General features: G+C 43.7%; 1 protein-coding gene across 4 annotated transcripts in view; it reads left to right on the top strand.

Moving 5' to 3' along the window:
* The window catches only part of LOC125697650 (glypican-5-like), a 362,732-nt gene that overhangs the window by 289,748 nt on the left and 48,044 nt on the right, over positions 1 to 24,940 (top strand). Inside the window, exon 9 of one of the 4 annotated variants that reach the window (XM_048955125.1) lies at positions 5,917 to 6,054. The exons of the other annotated variants lie outside the window; for them this stretch is intronic. Within the exon in view, the coding sequence (XP_048811082.1) occupies positions 5,917 to 6,032 (116 nt within the window). The 3' untranslated portion in view covers positions 6,033 to 6,054. The remainder of the gene's footprint in view (positions 1 to 5,916; positions 6,055 to 24,940) is intronic. 4 annotated transcript variants of the gene reach the window in all.

Raw genomic sequence — 24,940 nt, 5'->3', positions numbered from 1 at the left:
GTACCTGCCACCAGGGCATCTTTTGAGTATGCATCAGAAAAGTCACGTGAGTTTTGTATACAGTAGTACGTTAGCCAAAAAAATTAATTGGTATATCTAATGAGGAACACACATCGGAATAATATGCTCTGTTAAAATCAAATTACCTCCAACTTTAAATCGTATTTATCTTAAAATTTAGAACAGTCCATCTTTGAAGGCAAGCAGGCATGGCCACGTGCCAAGAGAAAAATCAGATTTTCTGCTGCAGGATATATAGGAAATCATAACAAACCTAATTACCTGTTACCACTGCTAAAGACCCTTCATATCTTAGCACTCTTGAGATTTAGCAGATTGTATCACGTCTTCCTGATGAGTAGTTCCGACTGAGAAATTGAACATTCAGACTTAGTGAAATAAAAAAAAGGATTCAATTTTGAAAGATGACAATTTGTGAACAGCTTTGATGTAAAACGCTATAAATGCTTTGAAATGTTTAAAATTTAGTGTATTTCCTCATGCTATATGTTTTGGGTTGTTTTTTTGTTTGTTTGTTTGTTTGTTTTTGTGCTATAGGAATAAATATCAGAATAGTTTCAATTTTCTGAGATCTCTCTGCTCCTCAGCCTTTCTTAGAGGTCAGGATATCAGCTTGGATTCTTCTTTCTTTATTTATTTTCAAGGTTTTTCTCACAAGAGACTCAATACAATTATCTTTATTCACAACTTCTAGGTAACAGGGATCCATGGAGCATTCAAAATCTCTTATTTTTCCATGTAACTCTTGGGCACTTTGTGATCCCAGTCTGTTTTGAAATGTCAGCAGGCTCCCAGCAGGTGCTGGAGCTGCCCAAAGGGGACGTGGGCCGTAGGGGACCTGGACATGGGGAGAGCACAGGAGCGCTGTGGAAGGCAAGGCTCTTATTTGGGCTGCCTAGCTTTCAACTGTTGCTCTCTGTTCTTTATTAACATTTCCTCGATATTGCTCGTGAGTTTAAAAGTTCAATACTGACTTTCTGGCATTAGCTCAGTGCCTCGTGATTTAGACGTTGGCATTTTTATAAGCAGAAAAGAACGCATTCAGCTGTGGCTCAGGACAGGAATGAGGCCACCAACATCCCCGTGCAGCACAGCTCGGTCAGGCCCTGCACATGCCTGCAGCTGGCTTCACAGCTCTCCTGAGCCACAGCAGCACTGGGCTGTTGCTTGGCTTGGGCAAAGGCTCACCAGGGCTGGGCTGACCCCTGCCTTCCTTGGGCACTGCTGCCTGGAAGGGCCTCATCACACGTACGAGCACATTTGATCATAATAATTCTATTTAAGCCTAATTCTCTACTAATGCTTTTCAGGCCTTCGGTGCCAATCACAGATCTCATTCCAACATCCTCCAGACGCAGTCTTCTCTCTTGCTTTGAAAGATTCCAGTTCATACAGTCTGGCAGAGTGTAAGGAAACCCCCCAGCCCTCACTGCCAGCTCTGTCTCACATCTGGCTGGCTCTCCTGGCAGCAGAACTCGCCAAGGCCCAGTGCTGAGCACAGACAGCAGCAAGAGGCTGAGGCCAAGCCTGAGCTCCTCCATGCTCAGGCTTGCTCACATTGGCAGCACTTGGGGTCGTTATAGTTATGTGATAGTCAATTAAGAAGAGACAAGAAATAGTACTTCATTAAGGGTCCAGGAGCATTCTGTGCTGATCCTAGCAGGACACGTGCACACATCAGGCAGAGCTGGCTGTGGTGACTTGTGGGGAGCACAAGGCCTGTGTTCGTGCCTTTGCCTTCCAGGCTTTAACCCCGGAGAAAGCTTAAGCAAATACTTTGTTAGATCCCCCTCCTTCCCAGTGCACGTTGTTTGTATGCTTAATTTTAGCAGGTTAGACAGAGAACAGATAAGAACTTTCTTTTCTAAGCTTTCTCTCCAATCGTATCTGATCTCCATTGTTTCCTTCTGTTGAGAGCATAATGGATATTTTATTTCTGATTCCTGCCTTCGTAGCTCCCTGCCTTTGGAGATCTATTGCACTGAAGGGATGGATTTTCCTGCCGCTTACCTGATTTCAACTGGGAGAGCTGTTCTGTTCTACAGGAGCAGGCTCAGATGCTGGCAGCTGTGAAACAGGTCCCTTATTCAGGCAGCCATCCTGTATGATGTGGCATAGAACATTGTCATGTCAGAAATCAGATTACCCTTCCAAATCGCCTCTTCTCCTTTGTGACCAAATGGCATCCTGTGAAATGTGTTCTTTTTGCAAAGCTGCAGCCCTCACCCTGCTGGCCTGCGCACTCACACGCAGACATTCCAACCAAATTGCACGTCTGCATTCATCTGGGATCCTGCTTAATCTTCTCCCTCCACCCATCTTCAGCATCTGCTTATCAGCTGAACTAATTTCTGTTTGCTTTCCCAGCTGCATGTTAGAGCCTCAGATTACTCCAGCTTTAAAAAGCAACACTTGTTTAATTAAAAGGAGTTGCCAAACTGTCTCGAGAGTGCCAAATGTAATAACAGGAATCATCGCACCTCTCCTTTCTTTTATTCTCTCTTCTCCAAAACACCTAACAGCAATCAAGAACAAAATTAGCAATAGTCAGCCTTAAAAAAATGAAAGAAAAAAAAAAAAAACACTAGCCATGAAGAAAAGCAGGTAGTCAGCCCCATAGGATGAGCCGCAGTATATTGTGCATCCTAAAAAATAAAAGTCCTCTCTGATTCTCTTGTTGTCATATTCTTAAGTGTCAACTGTTCTATTTATTGCTCTGTCATGTTTGAAGTTGTACTTAAAATATTCAGAAAGCTGTCAGAAAACCTCTTGCAATACTGTGTCTATGAAAGTGAAAAATTGATTTTTCCGTAAAGGCGGATTCTCTAGTGAAATTATGGCCCTGGTGGAAGTGTACTCCATTTCAGCGTGTTTTAAGGTGTGCCTCTTGGATAGCATGCTAATGTTATACCTAGATGCATTGTCTGCACACACTGGATCCTTTGGGCATGCAGAAATTCAATAAGGAACAGTTCTTTTGTATGATAGTATGTCCTTTGTGTATTTTTCTATGTAGTAGTATAAAATTAATTCAGCTTCTCTCCATATTGAGCTTATCTACTTCCCCAGCATTAGGGTACACTTCTGCATTTTATGTGGAAATGATATTGTAACTTCATTTTGTTGGAAAATTCACTTTGGTTGTTTACAGAGCAACTTCAATCCCAGAGTCAGCTCCTTAACTCCATGCATATTTTTGCAACATTCTACCCCTAGATTAAGTGGGATGTGAGGTTGGTTACCCTGCCTGTGACAGGGCACAACTTGGAGCACTGATCAGAAGCCAGAACCCTCGCTCTTACGAGAAGTTTTATATGTAACTTTTACAATGTCATGGCCTGTAGTTCAAATACCCTTTTACTCATGAGACTGTAAATTCTTTTTGCATTTTTCTAAATATCAAGTACCATTTCAACTTCTGTTTGGGGAGTTCATATTTGCTTTTAAGGTCTGAAAAAAGAATCTCCACTGCTTGCTTCAAGCTGAAAAATCATTGTCTGGTACCGGAAATTTGACTCAACTTTTTCCACTTTTGCATATAGTACCCTTAGACCTTTGCTGACATGATTTGTAGAAGAAAAACATTTAGTGTGGTGATCTGTCCATAGCATCCTGAGTACAGCTACTTTCTGCTCCTAGCCAAAGTTGGCTATAGACTTTGACAGAATCACAATTGGACCTGAAGGTTTCTGCTTTTTTTAGTTTCCCATCAGACATTATCATGGGTGATTATTTCTGTTGAATCACTGTCCTCTAATGCTTCTCACAGACAGAACATGTTACATTGGGACAGACTCATATATGATTAGAGCTAAAACACCTTTGTCCCTGTTCCAAAAACTGGCGTAGATTGCAAAGCCAAGGACTGTGAAGACTCACATTGTCTCGAGTCAGTTTCAGTGAGTCAGGGGTTAATCTAGAATAAGTTCAGTCAAGGCAGAGTAAGTTCAGTCAGACAGAGAGATAGAGACAGATATATAGGGATATATAATATATCGCCTCATCCTTTTTCACAATTAACTTTTTAACAGACTAGATAAGCCATTCTACAGTCTCCTTCTATAAGATGAGCTTTTCATTCCTGTGTAAGCTCTTCGGCTCTGTGGATCTCTTTGGATCTTTTGGGAACATTCTGGAGTTCATTTTTCCAGTTTTTACTGTTGATGGTACTTCCAGCGTATGACACTGCACCTTGTAGCAGAAATAAATCCATATATCTCTAATTTAAACTTGGTATTAAATTTCTACCTTAATTCTCTGTCTCCTGTCTTTGACATCATCCAGTTCAAGGTTCTGATGCTTTGTTGTACTGGCAGTATCTTCTACCTTCATGTCATGAAGTCCTGGCTTCAGTGTCCAGATTTCTAGTGAAGATAAATTTTAGGACCTCTGATAATGTTTACTTTAGTCCAGTATCCAATAGTCCTTCTTTCGGCGCTGGTTATAGATCTCCACCTTTTAATCTAGCTTTACCCATTTTTAAATTCCTGTTTTCCTGTTCATTTTTTTTCTATCTTGGTCAGTTATTCCATATTTGGCATCATAAAAAGTGTTGATGTCTAGCTCCAGTTGGAATAGACCTTCTGCTTGTCATGAGTCTACCTTTGATACTTGTGTTAACCCTTCCTTCTGTCATGTTCACAACTGCCAAAGAGGCTCCAGCTCTGCAGGCACCCCTGAAGTCAGTTCACAGCTTTCAGTTGCCCAACTCACCCATGGTCTCAGTCCTAAGCATGGGTATAGAATCACAGAATGGCCAGGGTTGGAAGGGACCTCAAGGATCATGAATCTCCAACCCCCTGCCACATGCAGGGCCACCAACCAGCCCATTTGACACTAGACCAGGCTGCCCAGGGCCCCATCCAACCTGGCCTTGAACACCTCCAGGGATGGACGGGGCATCCACAGCCTCTTTGGGCAGCTGTTCCAGCACCTCACCACTGTCTCTGTAAAGAACTTCCCCCTGACATCCAACCTAAATCTTCCCTCCCTCAACTTCAAACCATTTCCCCTTGTGCTGCTGTTATCTGCCCTTTCAAAGGGTTCACTCTCCTCCTTTTTATAGGCTCCTTATAGGTACTGAAAGGCTGCGATGAAGTCACCCTGCAGCCTTCTTTTCTCCAGGCTGAACAAGACCAGCTCCACATACCATACCAGTGGGGAATAAAGTATCAGAATGCATCTGATGGAGTTGTTCAGAGTCCTGGCTTCCAGGTGCTCACCTGCACTTATCTAGGTTTTAAAGTTACGTTCCAAATATTAATTCTCCCACAGCATAGTTGCCTTGAGACTTTTGGAGTTTTGCTTTTACCTGAGGTGGTGTGACTTCAGTATCCTCATGCTCAGTAGTGCTCTGAGATGTTGGGGAGGGACTTCTTGTAAGGGCATGTAGTAACAAAATGAGGGGAAAAGGTTTTAAACTGGTAGAGGGTAAATTTAGACTAGGTATGAGAAATCCTTTCCTATGAGGGTTGTCTCATGAGGTTATGAATGCCTCTTCCCTGGAGGGGTTAAAGACCAGGCTGGATGGAGCTTTGTGCAGCCTGGTCTAGAGGGAGGTGTCCCTGCCTATAGCAGAACTAGATGATTTTAAAGGTCTCTTCCAACCCAGATCATTCTTTGATTCTATAATGATTCTATGTTCTTCCATCTCCTATACTGTCATCCTGATTTAAAACTGAAGTAAAACATTTATTTAGTTGGGATCCAGATTGTCTGTATTTTTCATCTTTGTTAGGAGCATGACAGCTTCCCTGACATTTTACATATACAGCAGAGCATTTTTGCCATATTTTGACAACTCACGCTTTACCCTTTGAGTCCTTGATCACTGAAATGTACTTACTGTCCTCTTCTCGATTCTTTGCAAATGCTCCATGTATTTCTGCTTTTCAGCTGGAGTGCTCATTTCTCCAGTCAGTTCAGCCTGTTGGCACTACCAGGTTCTCCTGCATGACCCTGGGCTGCCTGTAAACACCCACGGAGCCGAGGTTCCCTCACATGATTGCTGAGGTGATAAGCCAACGCTGTGAGGTATGTGCATCTTGATGACCCTTGCTTGGTTGCCTTGCCTTTCCTGCTGGCCTCCAGCTCTTTGGTGGGACCTGCTGTTGGCACCAGCCTGTTTCACTCGCCTGGGCTGTGCCACACAGGTGAGCTCGCTGCGGTGCTGGTGACTTCAGACTCAGTATGCTCCTTCTGGGCGTTGCTGTGGAAATCAGGTGCTTGACACCAGTTTATGCATTGTGCCTCTAGAGTCTCTCTTAAAAAGCAATACCTGGAGTTTGGGTGGGGAGCATAGGGTCCATCTCTGGAACTAAAAGGATTGAGTTCAGTTCCACATAATAGACTCCTTCTCCCTCGGCAACAACTATATTGCTTTTCCTGAAGCATTAAAAAATAAATAAATAAAAATAGGAACATACTGCTTTTCTGAAAGAGTGGTCAAGCACTGGAATGGGCTGCACGGGGAGGTGGTAGAGTCACCAACCCTGGCAGAAGTTACGGTTTGGCCAAATGACACAGTGGGACGAATATATTTGCATTCATATGTATGTATTTATATAATGCAACTGACAGTAAGCAGTAACAGCCTGTCTTCTTTGCACCAAGAAACAACAAATATTGTGAAGCTTTGCTCTGTTACGCTGAAAGGTTCCTCAGTTCGTATGTGTTCCAGATACACACTGAAATAAAAGGCTTAGCCAGGTGGTTTGACAAACACATACTGGCAGGTTCTGGGATGCCATTTTGCAGTTTGATGTTATGCAATACTTGGAAAAGTTTGTCAAATTGATTTAAGAACAACACAGCGTAGGTGAATGATGTGGCCTTTCATGCAAGGATCACTTTGGTAGTCCAGATCTTGCAGTATCTCAGAAGTTCATGGCCTGATGTGTATATAGGCATCATAGATGTGTTCCTTGTTTATAGGCTGCAAAAGGCTCAGTATGCCAAGCCAGGCACAGCCTGGCTGGAAGGAAGAGCACTAATAGTGTACAGCACTGTTTACAGTAGGGTGTTTTCCTGCAGAGTTTTAAAGGTGACGTGGAGCTGGTGTGCCTTTGACTTCCCCAGTGAGTCTGTACTTGTGTGCCTGATGGCCAGCTTTAAATTCTTCTCCTATTCTTTCCTCCTAAACAAACACAATTTTGTATTACTTGGATAGGCTTCTTCAGCCCACCTACTTGCATGGTATCCATTACAGCTGTGCTGGAGCTCTGTAGCTTTTCATCTGTTTTTTCCTCATTATGCCCCCAAGACTTGTTTTCTTAATTTTACAGCTGGAGAACTGGAACAAACAGTCAGTGGGAAGTGGGCCAACCATTCTGCATGAGCTGTTTTGCATTGGTTTTAAGTGATTTTCTCTAAAATACAATTTAAAGCTTTATTGTTCCTTGATTAATATGCCTCTCTGTTTATAGTATAATGCCACATTATCCATATTGTTCCTCATCCATTTTATAAATATTTCTGTGCCGTGTTTACTTTGGCAATTGCTGCCAGATGTTGACTGTATGAACACTTCGCAGCTCTTTGAGAGCTGCACATGCAGTGTGCCAGGGTCTGGTGAGGTGAGGAGCTGCAAGCTCACCTGGGACCAGCCCTCCTGTTCAGATGAGCTAGGCTGGCGTGGGGAGTAGCAGAAGCGGGTCAGAGCCTGGTATCTGAACAGCCAGTGCCAGTCCTAGCTGTGCCTCTAGGACTCCAGACCTTGACTGTCCCTTCACTGAAGCTTTCAAAAGGGAAGGGTCACGCAGGAAGGAAGGTGGTATGGGGAGCACAGTACCAGTTGTGCCTGCTTTAGGGTCTGGATGGTGATGAGGGCTGAAACAACATGGGAAGGATAGTTTCGCTCTGCAAAAGGGAAAACTAGTGGTAGCTTAATTTCTTCAATAGATTTTAACTTTTTTCATTCCACACCTCTTGCTGGGAGCTTCAAGACAGAGAATCTGTCCTAACTGGTTTCTGTTTAGATCTGCACATAGGAAAACAGGCTGGAAAAGCCTGACGTATGGGGCTCTGCGAGTCTGAATATCCCTCTCAGACTCTGACACCTTTGAAACATCCTGTTTAGAGCTCAGAGGAAATTTTAGGCCGTCAGACAAAATGAATGGAACAAAACAAAAGCATTCCTGACAGGCATCTGCACTTCCATGACATAGCAACCACTCTGAGGTTTCATGACATAAATTGGCTGCAAACACCACCCATCCCGTGGCCCTGTGACATTAAATCAAGTACTCCATCCCTTGCAGTGTTCCAATCCTTCTGTGGTGCTTCTGGTAGCCATCAGAACTTGGAGTAAAAGAAGTCATCTGCTGCTTCATGTTCATTTGAGATAGGTATTTCCACTGAATGCAACATTAGGAGCTGTAATTTGATTGTTGCCAGCCAACAGACCAGCCGTGCCCCTGATAGTTACAGGAATTAGCAGTCTTTATTTTGTAACATTTGAGCTATTCACATTGCTGACAGGTTGCAGTGCAGGCACCAGATAGCCCATCTGTGTGCTGCAAAGAGCTTCCAAGTTAAGAGATCACTGTGCCGTTGAAATCAGGTATGTAAAATAATTCACATAAGGTTTTGCAGGCCATAATTCTGTGAGTAAATACAGTAACTCTCTCTTTATTAGAGCAAGAAACTGATTCACAGACATTCTGCAACATGCACTAAGAGTCTCTGGAAACCATCCCAACAGCAAATTTAGATTCCACAGCCAAATGTGCAGACCACAAAGCTCAAGGTTAAGCATAATAGCTAACAGAGGCAAAGGCAGATGCTAAAATCTGCCATGGTACCCCACACTTGGAAGTCTCCTCCTAAGGGCTGCATAAAAGACAAATCTCTTCCCTCTCCCCTTCCCAAAAGCAACATAGCTCAGGTCCATACGTGTACCTACCATCTTGCAGTGGTCACCAGCTGTGTGCACAAAACGCCAGCCCTGGCCTTGGGTGCACGGCTTGCTAGGAGCCTCAGACATTGGGCTTTTCCCTATCCTTGTTGCTCTGAACCCCTGGCAGTACTTCCTGGAGCTCTGTCCCTCCAGGTGCTCTTCTCTTTAGGCCCATCCTGATCCATTTCAAGTCTTGCAGTGCTAATTTATTCTGATTTTTGTCTAAGTCAAGCTAATATTCAACTTGTTCTTTTCCTGCAGTGATTTGAAAACTAAGCACAAAAACCAAAAATGATCTTATCTTTTGCTTGTTGTGTTGTAGTGTCATGTTATTTAAGAGTCCCTTAAAGAAGAGACTAAGCAAATCACTATAGCCCATCTTTTTCCTATCATTGTTTTTGTTGTTATTGAATATTTTTTAAAGTGATTTCCACTTAAGCATGTTTAGACAGTTTGTGGTCTAAGTTTTGGCATTGACGTGAGCCTCACGTGTGGCACTGCATGTAATTATAGAGCTTTTGAAGCAGACATAAGGCACATGGGTTGAGCTGAGTGCTGAGCTGTGCCCCCATGCAATGCTTTCCTTTGGGATGCATGGGGGGAGAGCTGTAAGTGGCTGTGTTGGGAAGAAGGTGGATGTCCCAACATACTGGAGGAATATCTTCAACTAATTTACTCTAACCAAGTTTCTCAGTGAATGTGAGTCTTCAGAGAAGACTTCCCACCCTTTCTACATACATTAAACTTGGCATGGAGGTTATTTTCCAAAGGTGTCTTATCTAGAGTGGAATTGTTTGTGCATAGACCTCTTTAAAATACTGATTTCCAAAGGAGATGGGGAGAGTAAGCTGCAGTGATACCTGCGTGACAAGGATTTGTCTTCCCAACTTGGACATTCTCTTGGGAGCTCATGGGATCTGAACCACGAAAAAAAACCACACCCAGCCACCAGCTTGGTGCACTGCTTGTTTGTGTGTGCTGAATATTTTCTTCAAAACTAAATGTGTTAATCTGCAGCACTTCTGTTCCTTAGTGAGATTTACTGATTGCTAATAGGAAGAAATGTTTTTTGTTTGGGCGGCTAGTTTATGAAAACAACATTTACAAGATAACTTTTAGCATAAGTTTTGTTTGTGGCGTTTCTTTCTGGGCTCAGATTCTGTAAAGTAATAGTGCAAAAGCTGTGGTGAATCATCTGTTTTTCATGTATTGGATAACTTTGGCATCTGAAAGCAGGTCATAATTTTTTATGGTAACTAATTGACATTAGAGAGATAGAGAGATAGTGTAAGTGTTGCATACACTTATCATTCTTTGATGTTTGTTATTCGTTCAGGCCAACTTGATGAAACCAATTCCAAAAGATACACTGATTTTTAAACATCACTAAAAGCTCAGTCTGGAGACTCAGTTGATAAAATAATGAGTTTTTAAAATATGAATAAACATTACTGTTTCGGGGAGATGTGATATCAATGAAGCCAGACTTCTCTCTTAAGGATAGTGCTGTACAGAAGCTCTTGTAACACCAGTGGTACTGACTGATATTTGGAGAAAGGTTTTAATTCCTGTTTCCAAAGCCATTGGATGCTGCCGGTATTTGTTACTACTGTTCTGTGGCTCCAGTTTATTTTAAGCTTCTGTGGTATTTTCTGAGGTCTTTTGCTTCCTTCTAGAGTACGTTTGCCTTCTTTCTTGGCTCATGCTGCAGGGTGCTGTTTTTTTCTTTTTTTGTTGTTTTTTTTTTTCTGGGGATTGTGTCAACTCAGGAATGTAAGTGACTGTGTGATGGATGCTGTGGCCAAGGCTTGAATGTGCTACTAATCAGGACTTGTCTCCTTATCACTGACTCTAGCAGCAAACAAAGCTCCTTTTTTCCATGCCTCTGCAAGCTCACATTGGCAGTCACAGTTGTTGAGAGCAACTAAGAGATTGCTGATGTGTTCCAGGCTCAGTCTGCAGCCTATATTTCTAGCCAGAGCCTAGGCAGACAACTGCTGATTCAGAAGAAATACATTTAACGTCAGAAAGCCTGAAGGGAAAAAGACTGACTTCAAAGCATAAATCTGAGCAGTAGCCAACACTGTTGGTCATGCTCTTTTGAGTTCCTGAATGCCAAATCTGCAGGATAGGCCTGTAGGACAGGATGGCTGTCACAGTTTCTGCCGTGGCTGGTACTACTTCTCATTCCAGTTGGATGGATATCACAAATATCCAAATGAAAAAGAAACATCATAATTAAACGCTTGTATCGTCCAAGCCAGAGTTTCCAAATGTAGTCCCTGACCTTCCGACTCCTTTCCAAAGGGCTGGGGAGAGCTGGCTGCAGCTCCAAGAAGCACAAGTGCTGTGTGTAGCATCTGGGGTGTCTGATACCCTGCAACTGCCAGGAGGGTTTTGGTTTCCAGTGTGGAGGAGGATGTCTGGGACCTGTGCCCTGGATCTCTAGATGATTTCTTTGTTAAATTGGTGCTACCATTTTGGAATAAATCATTGTATTACGTTGTATTCTAAAAAAACTCTTCGTAATTGTCAAAAAACTTTGCTCCACAGTGTGGGCTCAGCAAGCTACTCAGTAGCCAGCGGGGCTATGGTTTTTGTGCCAAAATCATTTTCAGTCCTATCAAGGAACAATTATTTGAAGAGTTGCAGTTACTCTATCTTGGTTTTTAAGATGCATCTACTATCAGTTTGGTACAGGGAATGTTTTCTGGGTACATACTTGTGCCAATTGAAATTAGATTCCCAGCAAGCAGAAGACATTTCCAGCCGAGTTGAAAATCAATGCATGTGGTGATGGGACAAAGTGTAAAGAGAAAGCTTTGCTGCATAGGAATTAATTTGAGGCCAACACGTGCTACTTTTGGAAGAGGATCCCAGTGCTTTTGTCTTAGACAGAACCTCAACTCATCCAATAGTGTTTGAATTTTTAATGCTGTAAAGCAGATTGGTAGGAATGGACAATGCCTCCCCAGTCACCACTGTGATTTTCCTTGTTTTGTGCCGAAGAAACCTGATTATCACTTAGCTGAATTATGTATTATGGTGCTCCTTGATTCAGGTCCTATTCGTAAGGCTTTCAGTTCCTAGCGATAATTAAAATACTCTGAAATATCCACCAGAAAGTATCAGGCATCGGTTCTGTTACCCCAGGGATGTTGAATACAAATTTTGAGCTGGTAGAGAAGGATTACGGTGATGTTCCACAATGAATCAGGTTTCCTTTGGGTGGGTTTTAGACCATACAGCATAGCATGTTAAAGCCAGAAAAGCCAATCCTGTGTCAGTGGCCTCAGTTCCCAGTGTGACACACCAGAGCCAGCGTCTCAGCTGCAGGTCTCGTGTGAGGGAATGACTTTGAAAACAAAGAGCAAGTGCAAAATGGTGATCCCTGCCTGGGCCTGCAGGCACATGGCAGTTGTAGGAGCCATTCCATGGGTCTTGGGCCCTCTTGTGCACAGGTGCTGACACCTGAAGGTGATTCCCATTCTAGAAAGCATTACTTCACTGCAAAGGAGTCTGCGTGCTGGGATTTCTTTATGTGAGGAGTGGGGAGCAGCTGTCCTGCTGTGGCCATTTTAAACTGTCCCTGGATTGTGCAAGGGCCTCTGCCCAATCTGATCTGCTGTGGGGACTCCTGTAATGGAAGGGTTTTATCAGTGCAAAGGTGGGCTTGGTGCAGGTTGGAGAAATAGCATCTCTCTTTCACAGGGTGTTATATTGACGGCACAAAAAACCTCTCAGTTTTCTCACAATTAGGGCGTTTTCTAATAATTTAAAAGCTTGAATTACTTACGTGTGGAGCTAAAATAACTCTAAGTGCACTTTTATCGCCTGGCTCTGGAGCTGCCATTTACAGGTTAGCAGCCCTAATGCTTCTAAATAATAGGAGAGGGAGTATATGCAGTACAGTGTTAGAAAATGATATGTGTTGAGTTATTTGGATGCAAGTAGAGCACTAAAAGCCTTGTTCCATTTTGTACTGGATGTTTTCATCTGAAATCTCTGGTTTTAAAAGATCTTCCTGTGGACTAGTTAACACAGAGATGCTTTGAATGTGTAAAAATGCTGTTGTATGCATCTTATAATTAAAGAAATTAAACTAGTCTGGTGAACTCACATTTACAGTAGATGGCTATGCATACTTCCCAGTCCAAAAATCCAGAGTTGGTTTCCAGCTTTCTGGGACAGGAGTCTTATTCCTGTTTTCTCTCACGTCTTCCTTGATTTTTTTTATGTACTTAAGAAATTAAAGCTGGGAAATAGCTCGCTGTAGGGGAAGAAAGCTATGAGATGTCCTGCAAGTGTGAAAACAGAGACACTAGAAGTTACCAGCGTATGTTTTTTTAATTATTATTTCTAAAAAAGGTAGGATTGAAATTTACAGGCTGCTTAATTGACTTCATGTTCATAAATGCTAGAGTTTGTTGTTGGATATAGGTGTGATAATCTCCCTTCTGTAGGTAAGGAAAGCAAAGCACAGAGGCAAACTGCCTTCTTTCAGTTCACGGGAGCTGAACTGCATAGCAGAAGAGGTGCCAGATTTCTCCACCTACATCCTCCAGTGCTGGCCTCCATCCTGCCTCTTTGCAGCCTTCTGGCTGCCCCTGGTGGCACTGGGCTGCTGAGCAGAGGCCTTTGCCCTCTGGGATAAATGCTCTGTTCATGGTATGCTTTACCCATAAAAACATATTCTGAACTGCCAGCTAGTGCTGGCTCTTTAGTGTATTCACGGAGATCCTCTTATGTTTCCTTCAAACTTCACGTCCACCTTTTCAAACACAGCTTGTTTCATACTTCTGGCTGGTTGGAAGATGCCTTGCTTTTAGGCTGTAATTATCCCCAGAAAGTTAATGAACAATCAAAAAGTTGCAATAAAAAACTTTCTGTATAAAATGTTCTGTGATGCCTCAGCAGGGATGAGGGTGTCCTGCAGTTACCTTCTGATGAATGGCAGCTGCTTCAGACTCTTCCTCCTGTGATGTGCTGAGCCCTCTCCGGTTCTTACATGACTTTTGCTGTCGTGCATTAGGCTAGACAGTGGCTGCAGCAGTTTTTTTAAAGAGAATAATCCACGTCTTCCTCCAGTAATAATAATCATGTTGTGTTTAGTCAAAGTCTGCCGTTCTCTGATTTTAAGAGAACAAAAAAATTCTTCCACTAGGCTAATTGATGTATACAGATATATAAATCTATCTGTCTGTATGTGTGTATGTGTACTTTTCATAGACAAGAAGCATCCTGAATCTATATCACTGGGCTTTCAAGAAATATTGTCTAGTTGCCTGTACTTTTGGTTTGGTAGGCTTAACTCCTAGTACTTCTGTATTTACAGGTCTGTAAGTCAGTACTGAGACTTGCTTTTTTTTGCACTTTAAAGTGTCTTAAAATGTGTAATCAGTACTGCACCCAGGTTGACCAAAACTAAGGTTCGCACCATGCGATGTAGCTTTTTCTTGTATTTCCCATTTCCAAATGTCATCTGTGTTGCATTGATGCACTAATCTTTCCACTCTGTAGTGTAATTTCTATTTCGTATTTCCTCCAGCAAGGCCTTAATCACAGTGCATTACTGATAGCCAGTAGATGCACGATTGTCCTTCCTTGAATTGTATTAAGTTATCCATCTAATTACCTGCTTCAGCAGATTGTCTGGATCCTCTTGTACCTTGCCTGCCATGAACAGTATCAGCCAGATGTCCTGTCTTTCTGCAGCCCTGAAGGAAGGTACTGGCGATTTCTTCCAGACCAGTATGTTGCAGCTTTTTCAGTTGACAAGTCACTAATTCAAATTCAGTACTTCTTGTGATTCACTCACTTACTATATTATTGTGTTCCACTTCTGAAGCCATATATTTTTAATGATTGCACAGTTAAACCCATAGAATTTAGCTTACAGAGGATGCTGAGCCACAGAGGTGTTTGATGTGCAGTGACCAAGCTGTCTGGATTTGGCAATGCAATTTTCACCATCCTGTGACATTTTAGTGCTTTGTCTGTTCTCTTGCCTACTATTCCTGTCCCATCAGTTGAGAAGCAGTGTTCTGGACCATTTGCATAACCTCTAAATGGGATTTAAGTTTACTAGACCTCAAGGCATGTCCTTGTTTGATGCTGCATTCTGTGATCTTTTGCTGTTTGTTATGGTTAGATCCTGTGAGCATGAATGCATACAAAATTCCTTACAAGGAAGCCAGAGTTGCCTGCACTAGAAGACATGCTGTTGATTTAGGTGCAATTCCCTTTGTTGGTCAGACCTCTCCCGGCACTCCTCAATGGGCAGAAGCTCTTTGGTGGCCAGGGCATTGCTTGGGCTCCGTTTGCTTTCAGTCACTGCCAGATCAGGTGAGCAGTTCAGAAGAAGACCCAGCCATTAAAGCACCCACATCACCTCCCACTATTGTTTTGTTTATGCTTTGTTTGTGCATTTTCCCTGTGCCTCATCCCCAGTGGTAAGCCAGTTTCACTGGGGGAGATGAGCCTCTGTGTGCAGGAGTATTGTTCTGAAGCAAAAAGATGATAAGAACCAGTGTGAAGCTTCTTACCTGGATGAACCACATCGTACCTTGTGCATCTCCCTGTACCAAGAGCAGGTAATGGGCTGAATTAAGATATCATATTAGTGCCTTAAGCAAAGGAAGATAAAACAAATCACAAGGAGCAGAGCCCACACAGTGCATATTTTATTTATGCTACCTGTGCTGCACTGAGCAGAACAAATTGGGATTCTGTATTCTGCCTTGCACTTCAGAACCATGCTGTGTGGTGCCACGAGGCAGCCCAGAGATAACAAGCTAGCCCACATTCATGTCTTGGGTAAGCAGAGCTGCCACTGCTGATTACAGTAATGTCTCACCAGTTTGTGCTAAATCTGAGCTAATTCTGAATTCTTTTTTCCAATAATTTTCACTACTTTCTGACACACTGTTGTTCAGAAGCCTTTCCCAGACCTAATGTCTCTTCCTCCTGTTCAACTAACCAGCATTTTAGAAACCATTCCTCCCTCGTCAGGACCTGATCTATACAATTAGCACACCCTGAGAGCTAGACTTTCTGGAAGCCAGTGCAGTTTGTCCACTGTGGGCTGTGCAGAGCGAGTCACACCACAGCAAGCTGCAGTCAAACCACAGACATAAAGTCTGGCTTTTTGGTGGTGCTGCTGAGGGCTTCAGGATTTGCTCTCCTCTGCACTGCCAGAAACAGCAAACACTAGATCTCTTGGTACCATCCTCCATCCCAGCTCCTAGGGGATGGGGATGCCTGGGATCCAGAGTGCTGTGTTTCTTCACTCCTTGGACCTATAACTCGCAGGGCTGCCACTGCCTCAGATTCCTGATCAGCTGCCCCTGAACCCTTTTCTGCCATTGTGGCTCCTTTGGCATAATGAACTTGTCCTCTAGATCTTTGCTTCAGGATTCGCAAGTGATACAAAAACCCTAAGAGAATGATCTTTTTGTATCACACAGGGATTGTTCACTTCCCTTTTATAATCTTTGGGGGAAACCTGACCTTGTAATCCACTGTTCTGCTAAGCCATTGCTGTGTGTGTGTGTGTGTGTGTGTGTGTGTGTGTGTGTGTGTGTGTCTGTGAAAGTTTTATTTCAGTTCTGAGAGTAAGCCTAAGGATACGAGGAGACCAGGAGAAGGAAGTCCTTGCCAAATCCACAGTGATGCAGCAGGGCTGCTACCTGCTGTGTGCACCCATAGTGCTGCAACCATGAATGGGAATGCAGTCCCTCTCATCCTTCAGGCTGTGCAAGCAGCAGCTCACTGTGACTGTAACACCCTGGGGTAACAGGATGTGCCCTGAGAACTGAAGCACTCACTGCTCTCTGCTTACTTTATGTAGACTGACTGTGGCTTAAGAACTTCTGGGCGAAGTATAAAAGCTGATTTTCCATTACCTGGAGGCTGTTTGAAATTCTAGTGTTTTGTCATAGCATATTTATGGTCAGGAATACATTAGGAAAGGCTTGTTTGTGTTCGCACGCTGGTGTAAAAGTTCAATACAGAACAGGCTGAGATAATCCGTGATACACCAGATGCTATAAAAATACAAACACAAAAGCTGTTAGAACAATGTCATGTACGAAGATGTTCCTTCTGTCCTGTTACTGATGGAAGTGTTTAGTCTTATGCCTTTCTGCTTTTGTAAGCTGCGGATGTTACACCCTCTGTGTAGAGCATGTTCTCTTTCTTAGAGCAGCAGCTCTAATTCATCCACAGCTGAAAAGGCTGAAAAATACCAGAGGAAGGAAGAAATCAGATAGCTGCAGTGACCTCATTGCTTGAGTTAAGTTGTTGTCAGCTACAGCAGCCACTCCTCCACTTCCTTTCCCACAGTCACGTAAACTTCTGCACAGGGCTACAGGAATTTTTTGTGAACTGCATCTGTAGAGACCCACTGTGGAGTCTGCAGTGGGGTGGATCTGTGTCCTGTCCCTGCAAGTGCCAGTCCTGAGCTGCCTGTTCTTAATTCAGTAGTTTCATTTCACAATGGTTTTAGCCATAAGGAAGACCTGGGTATTTCTTGCTCGAGTTTCTCTGAAATCTGTCTCTTTCCAGCAGCTGCCTGTAGGTAACAGTGTGGAAATGCTCCAGCACTGACAGTCTGACACTGCAGACCTTTCAACAGGCTCAAGAAGTTCTGGTCCTTCCCAGAGATACAGTTGCACTGTTGCTAATACCTTTGGTATGCCTGTGGTTTGCATTCCCTCTGGGGCATTCCTCAGCTCTCTTGATTTTTATCCTATGCTGGGAAGCAGTGGATTTGGTTCTTGCTGCATGGAGCAGTTTCCAGGACTTAGAGCATTCTCACAAATGGGTTGCATGTGTTTGCTGGTTCTGCATTCTTGGAGATGACAAACTCCAGAATGGATTCTTCTTGCATAGGACCATGTAATGTTTTCCACATTGAATAAAATAATTTTGTTTTCCAAGAATTGTTTGTTTTAGAAAATAGAATTGGTAGCACGGCCTCACTTGGAAACCTTTGTTTGCTTTGATGGAGCCACCTGTCGTTGATACCAAGCATCTGCTGTGCTCACAGCACTGCTGTGTGATGCATTTGGGTCATGCAGGCAGGGCTGTGCATGGAGCTTCTCCTCACCTGCAAACAGCATCACCATTGTCAACACCTGTGTGGTGAAAAAAAAGGATATATTTTAATGCATGAGTTGAAGACTATTTCTGCAGTGCTTGTGATGTATGTACTTGGGAAGAAAGCAAGTCTGCGTTCAGATCTCAGTGCTGAGAAACTATCATTTTAACTTCTTACTGAAGTTCCATGTACCCAGCAGGAACCATGAATGCCAGCTCCTTAGCACAAGTAGTTTCCTTTCCTCTTTTTGCCTGGTGTAGACACTGAGTCAAATTTGTATTCCAGTAGTATTACATTCATTTCATCTCTATGCGACAGGAAAGTTCATCCACATTTTAAAAATACTTGAATAGTTATTTTTGGTTGGTTTTGGTTATTTTTTTTTAAGTAGTAGTTCGGCTTAGAGTAGATTGCCCTTATTAATTGTATTCTTCCAGGGAGAGAAGAAAATTAGAAATAATAAAAGAGCTTTAGCAAGGGAAGTGGCCAGTGGTGTCACTAACCTCGTGATTTCAAGTATGGATATTGTCTTACAGTGTGAAATGAATTATGTTTAACATTCACAGCAGTGGCAGGCTGTTAATGAGGCACAACATAATTGATTATTTCTGTAATGAACATTCTACCAAAAATATTTGGGGGAAGAACTGTCGGTCAACCGTTTAAAGAATTCCTTTAAGCACAATTTTGCATGTGATTTGAGATAGAGAACTGTGCTTAACTTTGGGAAGGATGAAGGTTCCATCCTGCCATAGGCTGAAATAAACACTCCTCGTTCTGATTTCTGCTTTAAACCATGTTTTAGAGCTCCTGTTAATAATGCTACTGCACATCTGGCGTTTTCCCATGTCAAGATTCAGCTATTGCCCACATATTTCTCCATGAAACTACCCCTACATTTGGGTGGGTACTTCTAAATCAGTTCTCAATCTACTGAACCTACTGGAAAGATCTAGTCTTCCAAGCATGCAGAGGGTGAGTCTGGGGACCTCCCAGCAGGGTGTGATGGTCCCACTTACCTCAATTCAACATGCTGATTGCTCTGCAGAGCAGGAAGCTGTTTCTATACTGCAGAGCAAGCAAAGGACAGAAGCAAATAATGCACAGAAAGCAGAAGGGTTGTAATAAGGGTCATAGACTTCAGAAAGGGTTGTTAAGCACTGGAATAGGCTCCCCAGGGAGGTGGTCGAGTCACCATCCCTGGATGTGTTTAAAAACAGTTTGGATGTGGTGCTCAGGGACGTGATTTAGCGGAGGGCTGTTAGAGGTAGGGTAGGATGGCTAGGTCGAGGTCGGACTCGGTGATCTTAAAGGTCTTTTCCAACCTGAGTGATTCTATGATGCTGTGATTAAGGAGAGCTTTTTCAGCATCCATTAGGAAGCTTTATCTGCACTGTTTTGCAATTTGCTATTAATAGTGCTGTAGCAGTTGTTAAAGAAGGAATTACCCACTGACACCTCGATCCTATCACTGCTGAAACCACTGCTCATGAATTCAAGGAGACTCATTCCTTCACAAAACAATTTTGAAGCTTTGGTAAGATCTGCTTCCATTAGGCTGGACCCTCATCACCCTAATGTCAAGGAGTTTTGCACTTCAACATTAATGGTCCTGTTTAATGATTAATGTTGGAGATGTTATAGAAGATACACATATAACAGTGGTTTTCTTATGTTTATCTCTTGCTGAATTTTGTGTTTTGTATTTCTTCTGAAGTTAGCTGAAAGTGAATCCTTTGAGTAGCTTTGTGATGTGCTCCTTGAGCTCTGTTGCTGGCCAGCTGATGTCTGAAGAGCCATTAGAAAAGTTTAGGAAAAGATTCCTTGAAATCCCTCTGTTAAATAATAATGTCAGGTGTTGGTCCAGTAGTCTCCAGTGCGCGGCCCACCAGAGTTGGCTTCATCACTGCCTCTGTGTACCCCCATTAGCCCGGTGTGTGGGCAGCACGAAAGAGGATTTCTGCAGAATCAGATTTCTCAAGGAAGTGCTCTACATAGCAGCCACTCTCACTCACAAATGCTGCACTTTTAATGCAGATGTGTGCAGCAGAGGCGTTGCTACTATACTGAAAAAAAATTGTTCTGGCTAGATGTTTTTGCCATTGAAATGGTCCACAACCAAAACCCTGGGGGGGAAAATGAGCTTATAATTTTCTATTTCAAACCACGTAATCACCAGGGAAATTAGCATGATTCATTTATTTTGGAATGTGTGGATTAACTAGCAATTAAAGCCTTATAGTATTTTTGTTTATGGAACAACAAAGGCTGATTGGAAGCCTTTACTTCAGTTGCAGCTCATTGGACTGCCTTCATACCTGGTGCAGATAGATAAACTCTCTGAAAGCAGATGAAGTACCTGTTGTAGTGAACGTAGCCCACTTAGCTCAGAAATGTGATGGGTGTTCGCAGAAGGAACTTTCATTCATTCACAGCACCTGCCTCCATTGCATTCAGCCCAATCAAGCTATTACACTGAAATTAAATGACTTTTGGTGGTAATGATATGAGAATAAAAGCAAGACTGGAGGGAGGGAGATATCTGCATGGCAGCAGAGGCATGCAGTGAGGATGAGCCACATAAGAGGCCTTTGAACTGTTCTGCAGAAATAACTGCATGCACCAGATGAACACGGAACTGTTTGCCTTGTCCAGAGTACGTCCCTCCACTGTAGAATATAGGTTGTCTCTTTGTAGCGTAGCTGTATTGTAGCATGGCCTCTCCCTGGCTCCGAGGCCAGTTTGCAGGTCTCCCTGAGGGCTGATACTGACATCCCCCCCGCAGCACCCCCACGGGCCTGGCTGTGCTCCCTGCCCCACAAGCGTTTGGGGTCTGCCCAAGCAGTGCGGGAGGCTGGCGGAGTGCTGTGGGGAGAGGAGGGATGGCATCATGCAGAAGCAGGATAAGGTCAGCACCTGGAAGCAGGCTCCAGGTTCCAGGCTGGGGCTGTGCTGGGAAGCAGCTGTTGGGGAAGGTGGGGTTGTGTGCGGCTGCTGAGAAATAGCAGGTGAACGAGCGGCGTGCTGCCCTGCTGCTTCCTACTTTGAGGTCCGCAGTGGTCCCTACAGCTTGTGTGACATTTAGTGCAGCTTCTAAGTCCCTGTATTTATTTCTGGTATCATTACATTAATTGTCATTCACTGCACAGCTGTTATTTTCTGATGAAATGCATGCAGTAAAGTAAGGTATATAGTATAAGTGCACTATGTGCATTTTACACACGTAGTATAATATACATAATCTGCAATGTATTTTATTAAAAACATGCTGTTTTTACATTGCAGGATGTGCAGTGTTCATATTGAAGCATTGGGGTTTGGAGGAACGAAGGTGTCAAAGTGTGCCTAGGTAATCACCATTGAAAGTGGCTCACAGGGAAGCTGCTGACCATGTATGGCAGTTGTCTCAGTCACGTGGAAAGAGCAGCTGTGTTAAGACAGACCTGGGCCAAGCTTGTGTACCAGGTAGCTGCTAGGAAGTGTGGTCAGTTAGTTTCTCAGGCTGAGCTGCTATGTCCATGTGAGGCCTGGACCATGCCTGGGGGAGCAGTGGAAGGCTAGAGGTCATAGAAATATCACACAGCTTTGTAGAGGTGGCTGGTTTCTGCTTCATGAAAGTCACCAAAGCTCTGGGTGGCATCTCCATGGCAGAAGTTTCCCATCCTTAGTGTGGTAACATTCTCTTGTGTTTGAGAGCGTATTTTCACAGAGTTCGTAGTAGGATCAGTGGTAAAGATGCAGCGGCCATGGTCCCAGAGAGTCCACTTTGAGCATCCCAAAAGACAGCAGGGCTTCTGCCCTGATTGCCTGAAGGTGCTGTCCCCAGTGTCAGCTCTTGTGGCCAACCTCTTGTCAAGCCACGGGGACCAACTCGGTGCTAGCAGGCAGCTGGAGGACAGGGCAGGGTGTTTGCAGCCTGCCTGTGGCACCTGGGCAGAGCCCTGCTGAGGAGGGGAGCACAGCTAAGGGCTGCTCCCTCAGCCAGTACTGCTCCTGCTGCTGGGAACAAGTGCTTCATCTGATTCCTCTAAATACCTCATTGCCTCTAATGATAAATGGCGTTGACACAGCAGTTCCCCGGTCCTGAACCAAGCTGCGTGCAGCTGTTGCATTTCCTGTTTATGCTCACTTGCTGAATTAGTCAGATTTTATCTGAACAGCTTCGCTCTGGTTTTTAACCAACTTCCTAACGTTTTTATGCTTGGAGGGGAAGGATTTAAAAGAGCCATGTTTCTATGAGTCCATCCTCGGGTGGCTGGCGCTGAGATTCTCCAGCACGCAGGTTCCCTTGCTGCTGTCCCCAGTCAGGGCTGGGCTGCTCACCTCCAGCCCTTTCCTCCTGTCCTGCAGAAACAATACTACTACTCTCTTGCCCAGTCAGGACTTGTCAAACATTCAGTTAAATTAGCGAAGAAAAGATTTAAAAACAGGAGAGGATAGCAGTGTTTCCAGGACACGCTGGATTTCTCACTTTGATCAAAGTGTGTTGTTGTTTCCTGGTTTTTCTGTTTTGTTTTGTTGTTCTTTTTTTTTTTTTTTTTTTTTTTTTCAGAGAGCATTGGAACAAACCGTTTATTTTTCTGGGTTAGTGGGTGAGACCCCACACAAACTGTTCCTGAACTCCTGCCTGCTTTCCTTGTCCAGGAACAGCCTACTTTCCTCGTCTATATTTAGCCTTCTCATAAGCATGGACAGTTCCTAAAAAACAGCATCTTTTCCTTTATGCAGCCAAGTCTGCCAGACACAACTCCAGGGAAAGCAGTTTCGTTTATCACACTGTTTCTGCAGTCTTATTGTTTTTGGAGGTGTTTCAAAAGGCAAGCACACAGAAAGCAGTAGCCATTTCAGTCCCAATCAAGTTCTCTAATATTAGCTGAAAGATGAGTTTTACAACATGTCAGACCTGAAATTATTGAACTGATGGCTGTAATTTAAATAAAAAATACTGTGGGCTTAGTTTATGAGAAAAAACTAGGTGAGATTTAAATGAGAAACAAGTATAGATGAAATTTTGAACTTTTTTTCTGATGCAAATTTTCTTGCTCCATCTTGATTCACAGAGGCAGATAGTGACAGGGCAGGAATGACTGGCTTTAAATGAAAAGAGAGGAGATTTAGGTTAGACTTGTTTGGACTTGTTCATCTGTGTCCCCAGCAAGCTTTGAGACAATGATGTAGAAGAATAATCTCTTACAGATGTTAGAGGAAATTCTTTTCTCAGGGTGGTAAGGCGCTGGAACAGTTGGCCAGAGAAGCTGTGAATGCCCCATCCCTGGAGCTGCTCAAGGCATGGAGCCCTGGGCTGTCTGTGCTGGTTGATGGTAGGGGCTGGGCTGAATGGGCTTTAAGGCCCCTTACAGCCAAGTCATGCTGTAATTTGCTGACAGTGAACACCAATCCCCAGGCACAGCGCAGTGCTGATGTCACAGTGCTGGTCCCAACATGGCACCACTGCCATCACTTGGAGAGGAAATAGGCGCATTGCCAGCAGAGCTTTCCGTGTGAAGGCTGCCTGCCTCTGCGTGTGTAATTAAGCAGGTCTTTTCCCAAGTGAATGAATACCTGCCCGATTATGAGAAATCTAACACAGAAATTAGCTAATAATACTGAGGTGAGCAGAAAAACAGCCAGTGTTCTGTGTGTGAGTATCTGCTGCCAGAAAAAATAGCAGATCTTTCTCATTAGCTCTCTGGGCTTGTGGGGCTTTCTCAATAGAAAAGTCACCTGCAGAGGGAAAGCCTGCCTTCCTTCTGGCTTTGGGAAAACAGCCATCACCTCACAGCATGTCGGCACCTGCCTACTTCTGGCTGCCTGGCCCCGTAGCATGTGAGCTCCCAGCCCTTCCTCTCTAGCATGCCCCGAGTCTCGCCTAGCCGCTGTCCGAGACCTTCATCTCTGCCCACTGCTTCACCAGCAGTTAGCTCTGTCTGCCTGGCTTCTTTGCTGTGAGCAGCAGTCATTGCCCAGGCCTCCAGCATATAGAATGTACAGAGGATCAAGAGAGAACCTGGCATCCATCCACGTACAACCTTGGGCACCACAACAAGCTTCGCGCAAAAGAATGAAAATTAAAAAAAAAAAAAAAAAAAAGCAACAAGAAAAACAACAAAAAGAATTGTTTTATTCATAGGTTTGAACAAATAACGTGTCAGCAAATAGTTGCGTAACTCAGCTGTTTTATGGTATTCATACTGCTGCGAGGATATTGTGCAAGAAAGCTGTGTGAAGTCATGCCTGTGCTGGGCAGAGCGAAGCTGAAGGCCCCAGGGCAAGGCAGCACGTATGCCAGCAGCCATGCATTGCGGGTGAAGACAAGGTGCGTGAGAAAGGCCTGAATCACGTCTGCCAGGATGCTCCTGCTGCGTTTCTCATGGTGCAGCGGGGAGCCACTTTGGTTTGTACAGGGCTCAGAACTACGGGATGGTTTTTCTTCACACGTATGTTTAGTGACGGGTAGAAACAATGAAGGTTTTGTTAATCATGGAAATGTTTGTGTAAGATGAGAAGCTATTTAATCTCTGTTTCTGTGTCTGCTCTATGACAAATGAAGCTGAAGTTTCCTGGCTGCTTCTGGAGGGAAGGGACCCAAGATTCCCATGGTTTAGGTAACTGGGGGTTCTCAATGTGCAGAACTGAACCAAATGATTATAGCTGAATTAAGTGGACACCTTGTTCCCAAAGGAACTTCTCGTGAGCAACCATTTTATTTGCAAGCAGAGCATTCCTTGGGGAAGATCTTCTGGCACAGCTATTGAGGAGCCTGTAGTCATCACAATGATGACTGGAGCTGAGCTGTTGAGTGGACAGCCAGAACAAATCTGCTGCAGCAGGGCACTGAGGAATGCATCCACAGGCAGTCTGCTAGATTGGGGTAGATAATACTGACTTGGTAGCTTTAGTGGTAACTTGTTATGTATAGATAT

The sequence above is a fragment of the Lagopus muta genome, chromosome 9 (genome assembly GCF_023343835.1).
Source record: "Lagopus muta isolate bLagMut1 chromosome 9, bLagMut1 primary, whole genome shotgun sequence".
Taxonomy (NCBI): domain Eukaryota; kingdom Metazoa; phylum Chordata; class Aves; order Galliformes; family Phasianidae; genus Lagopus; species Lagopus muta.
The sequence above is the reverse complement of the archived record's forward strand: the minus strand, read 5'-3'. Positions and strand labels throughout refer to the sequence as shown.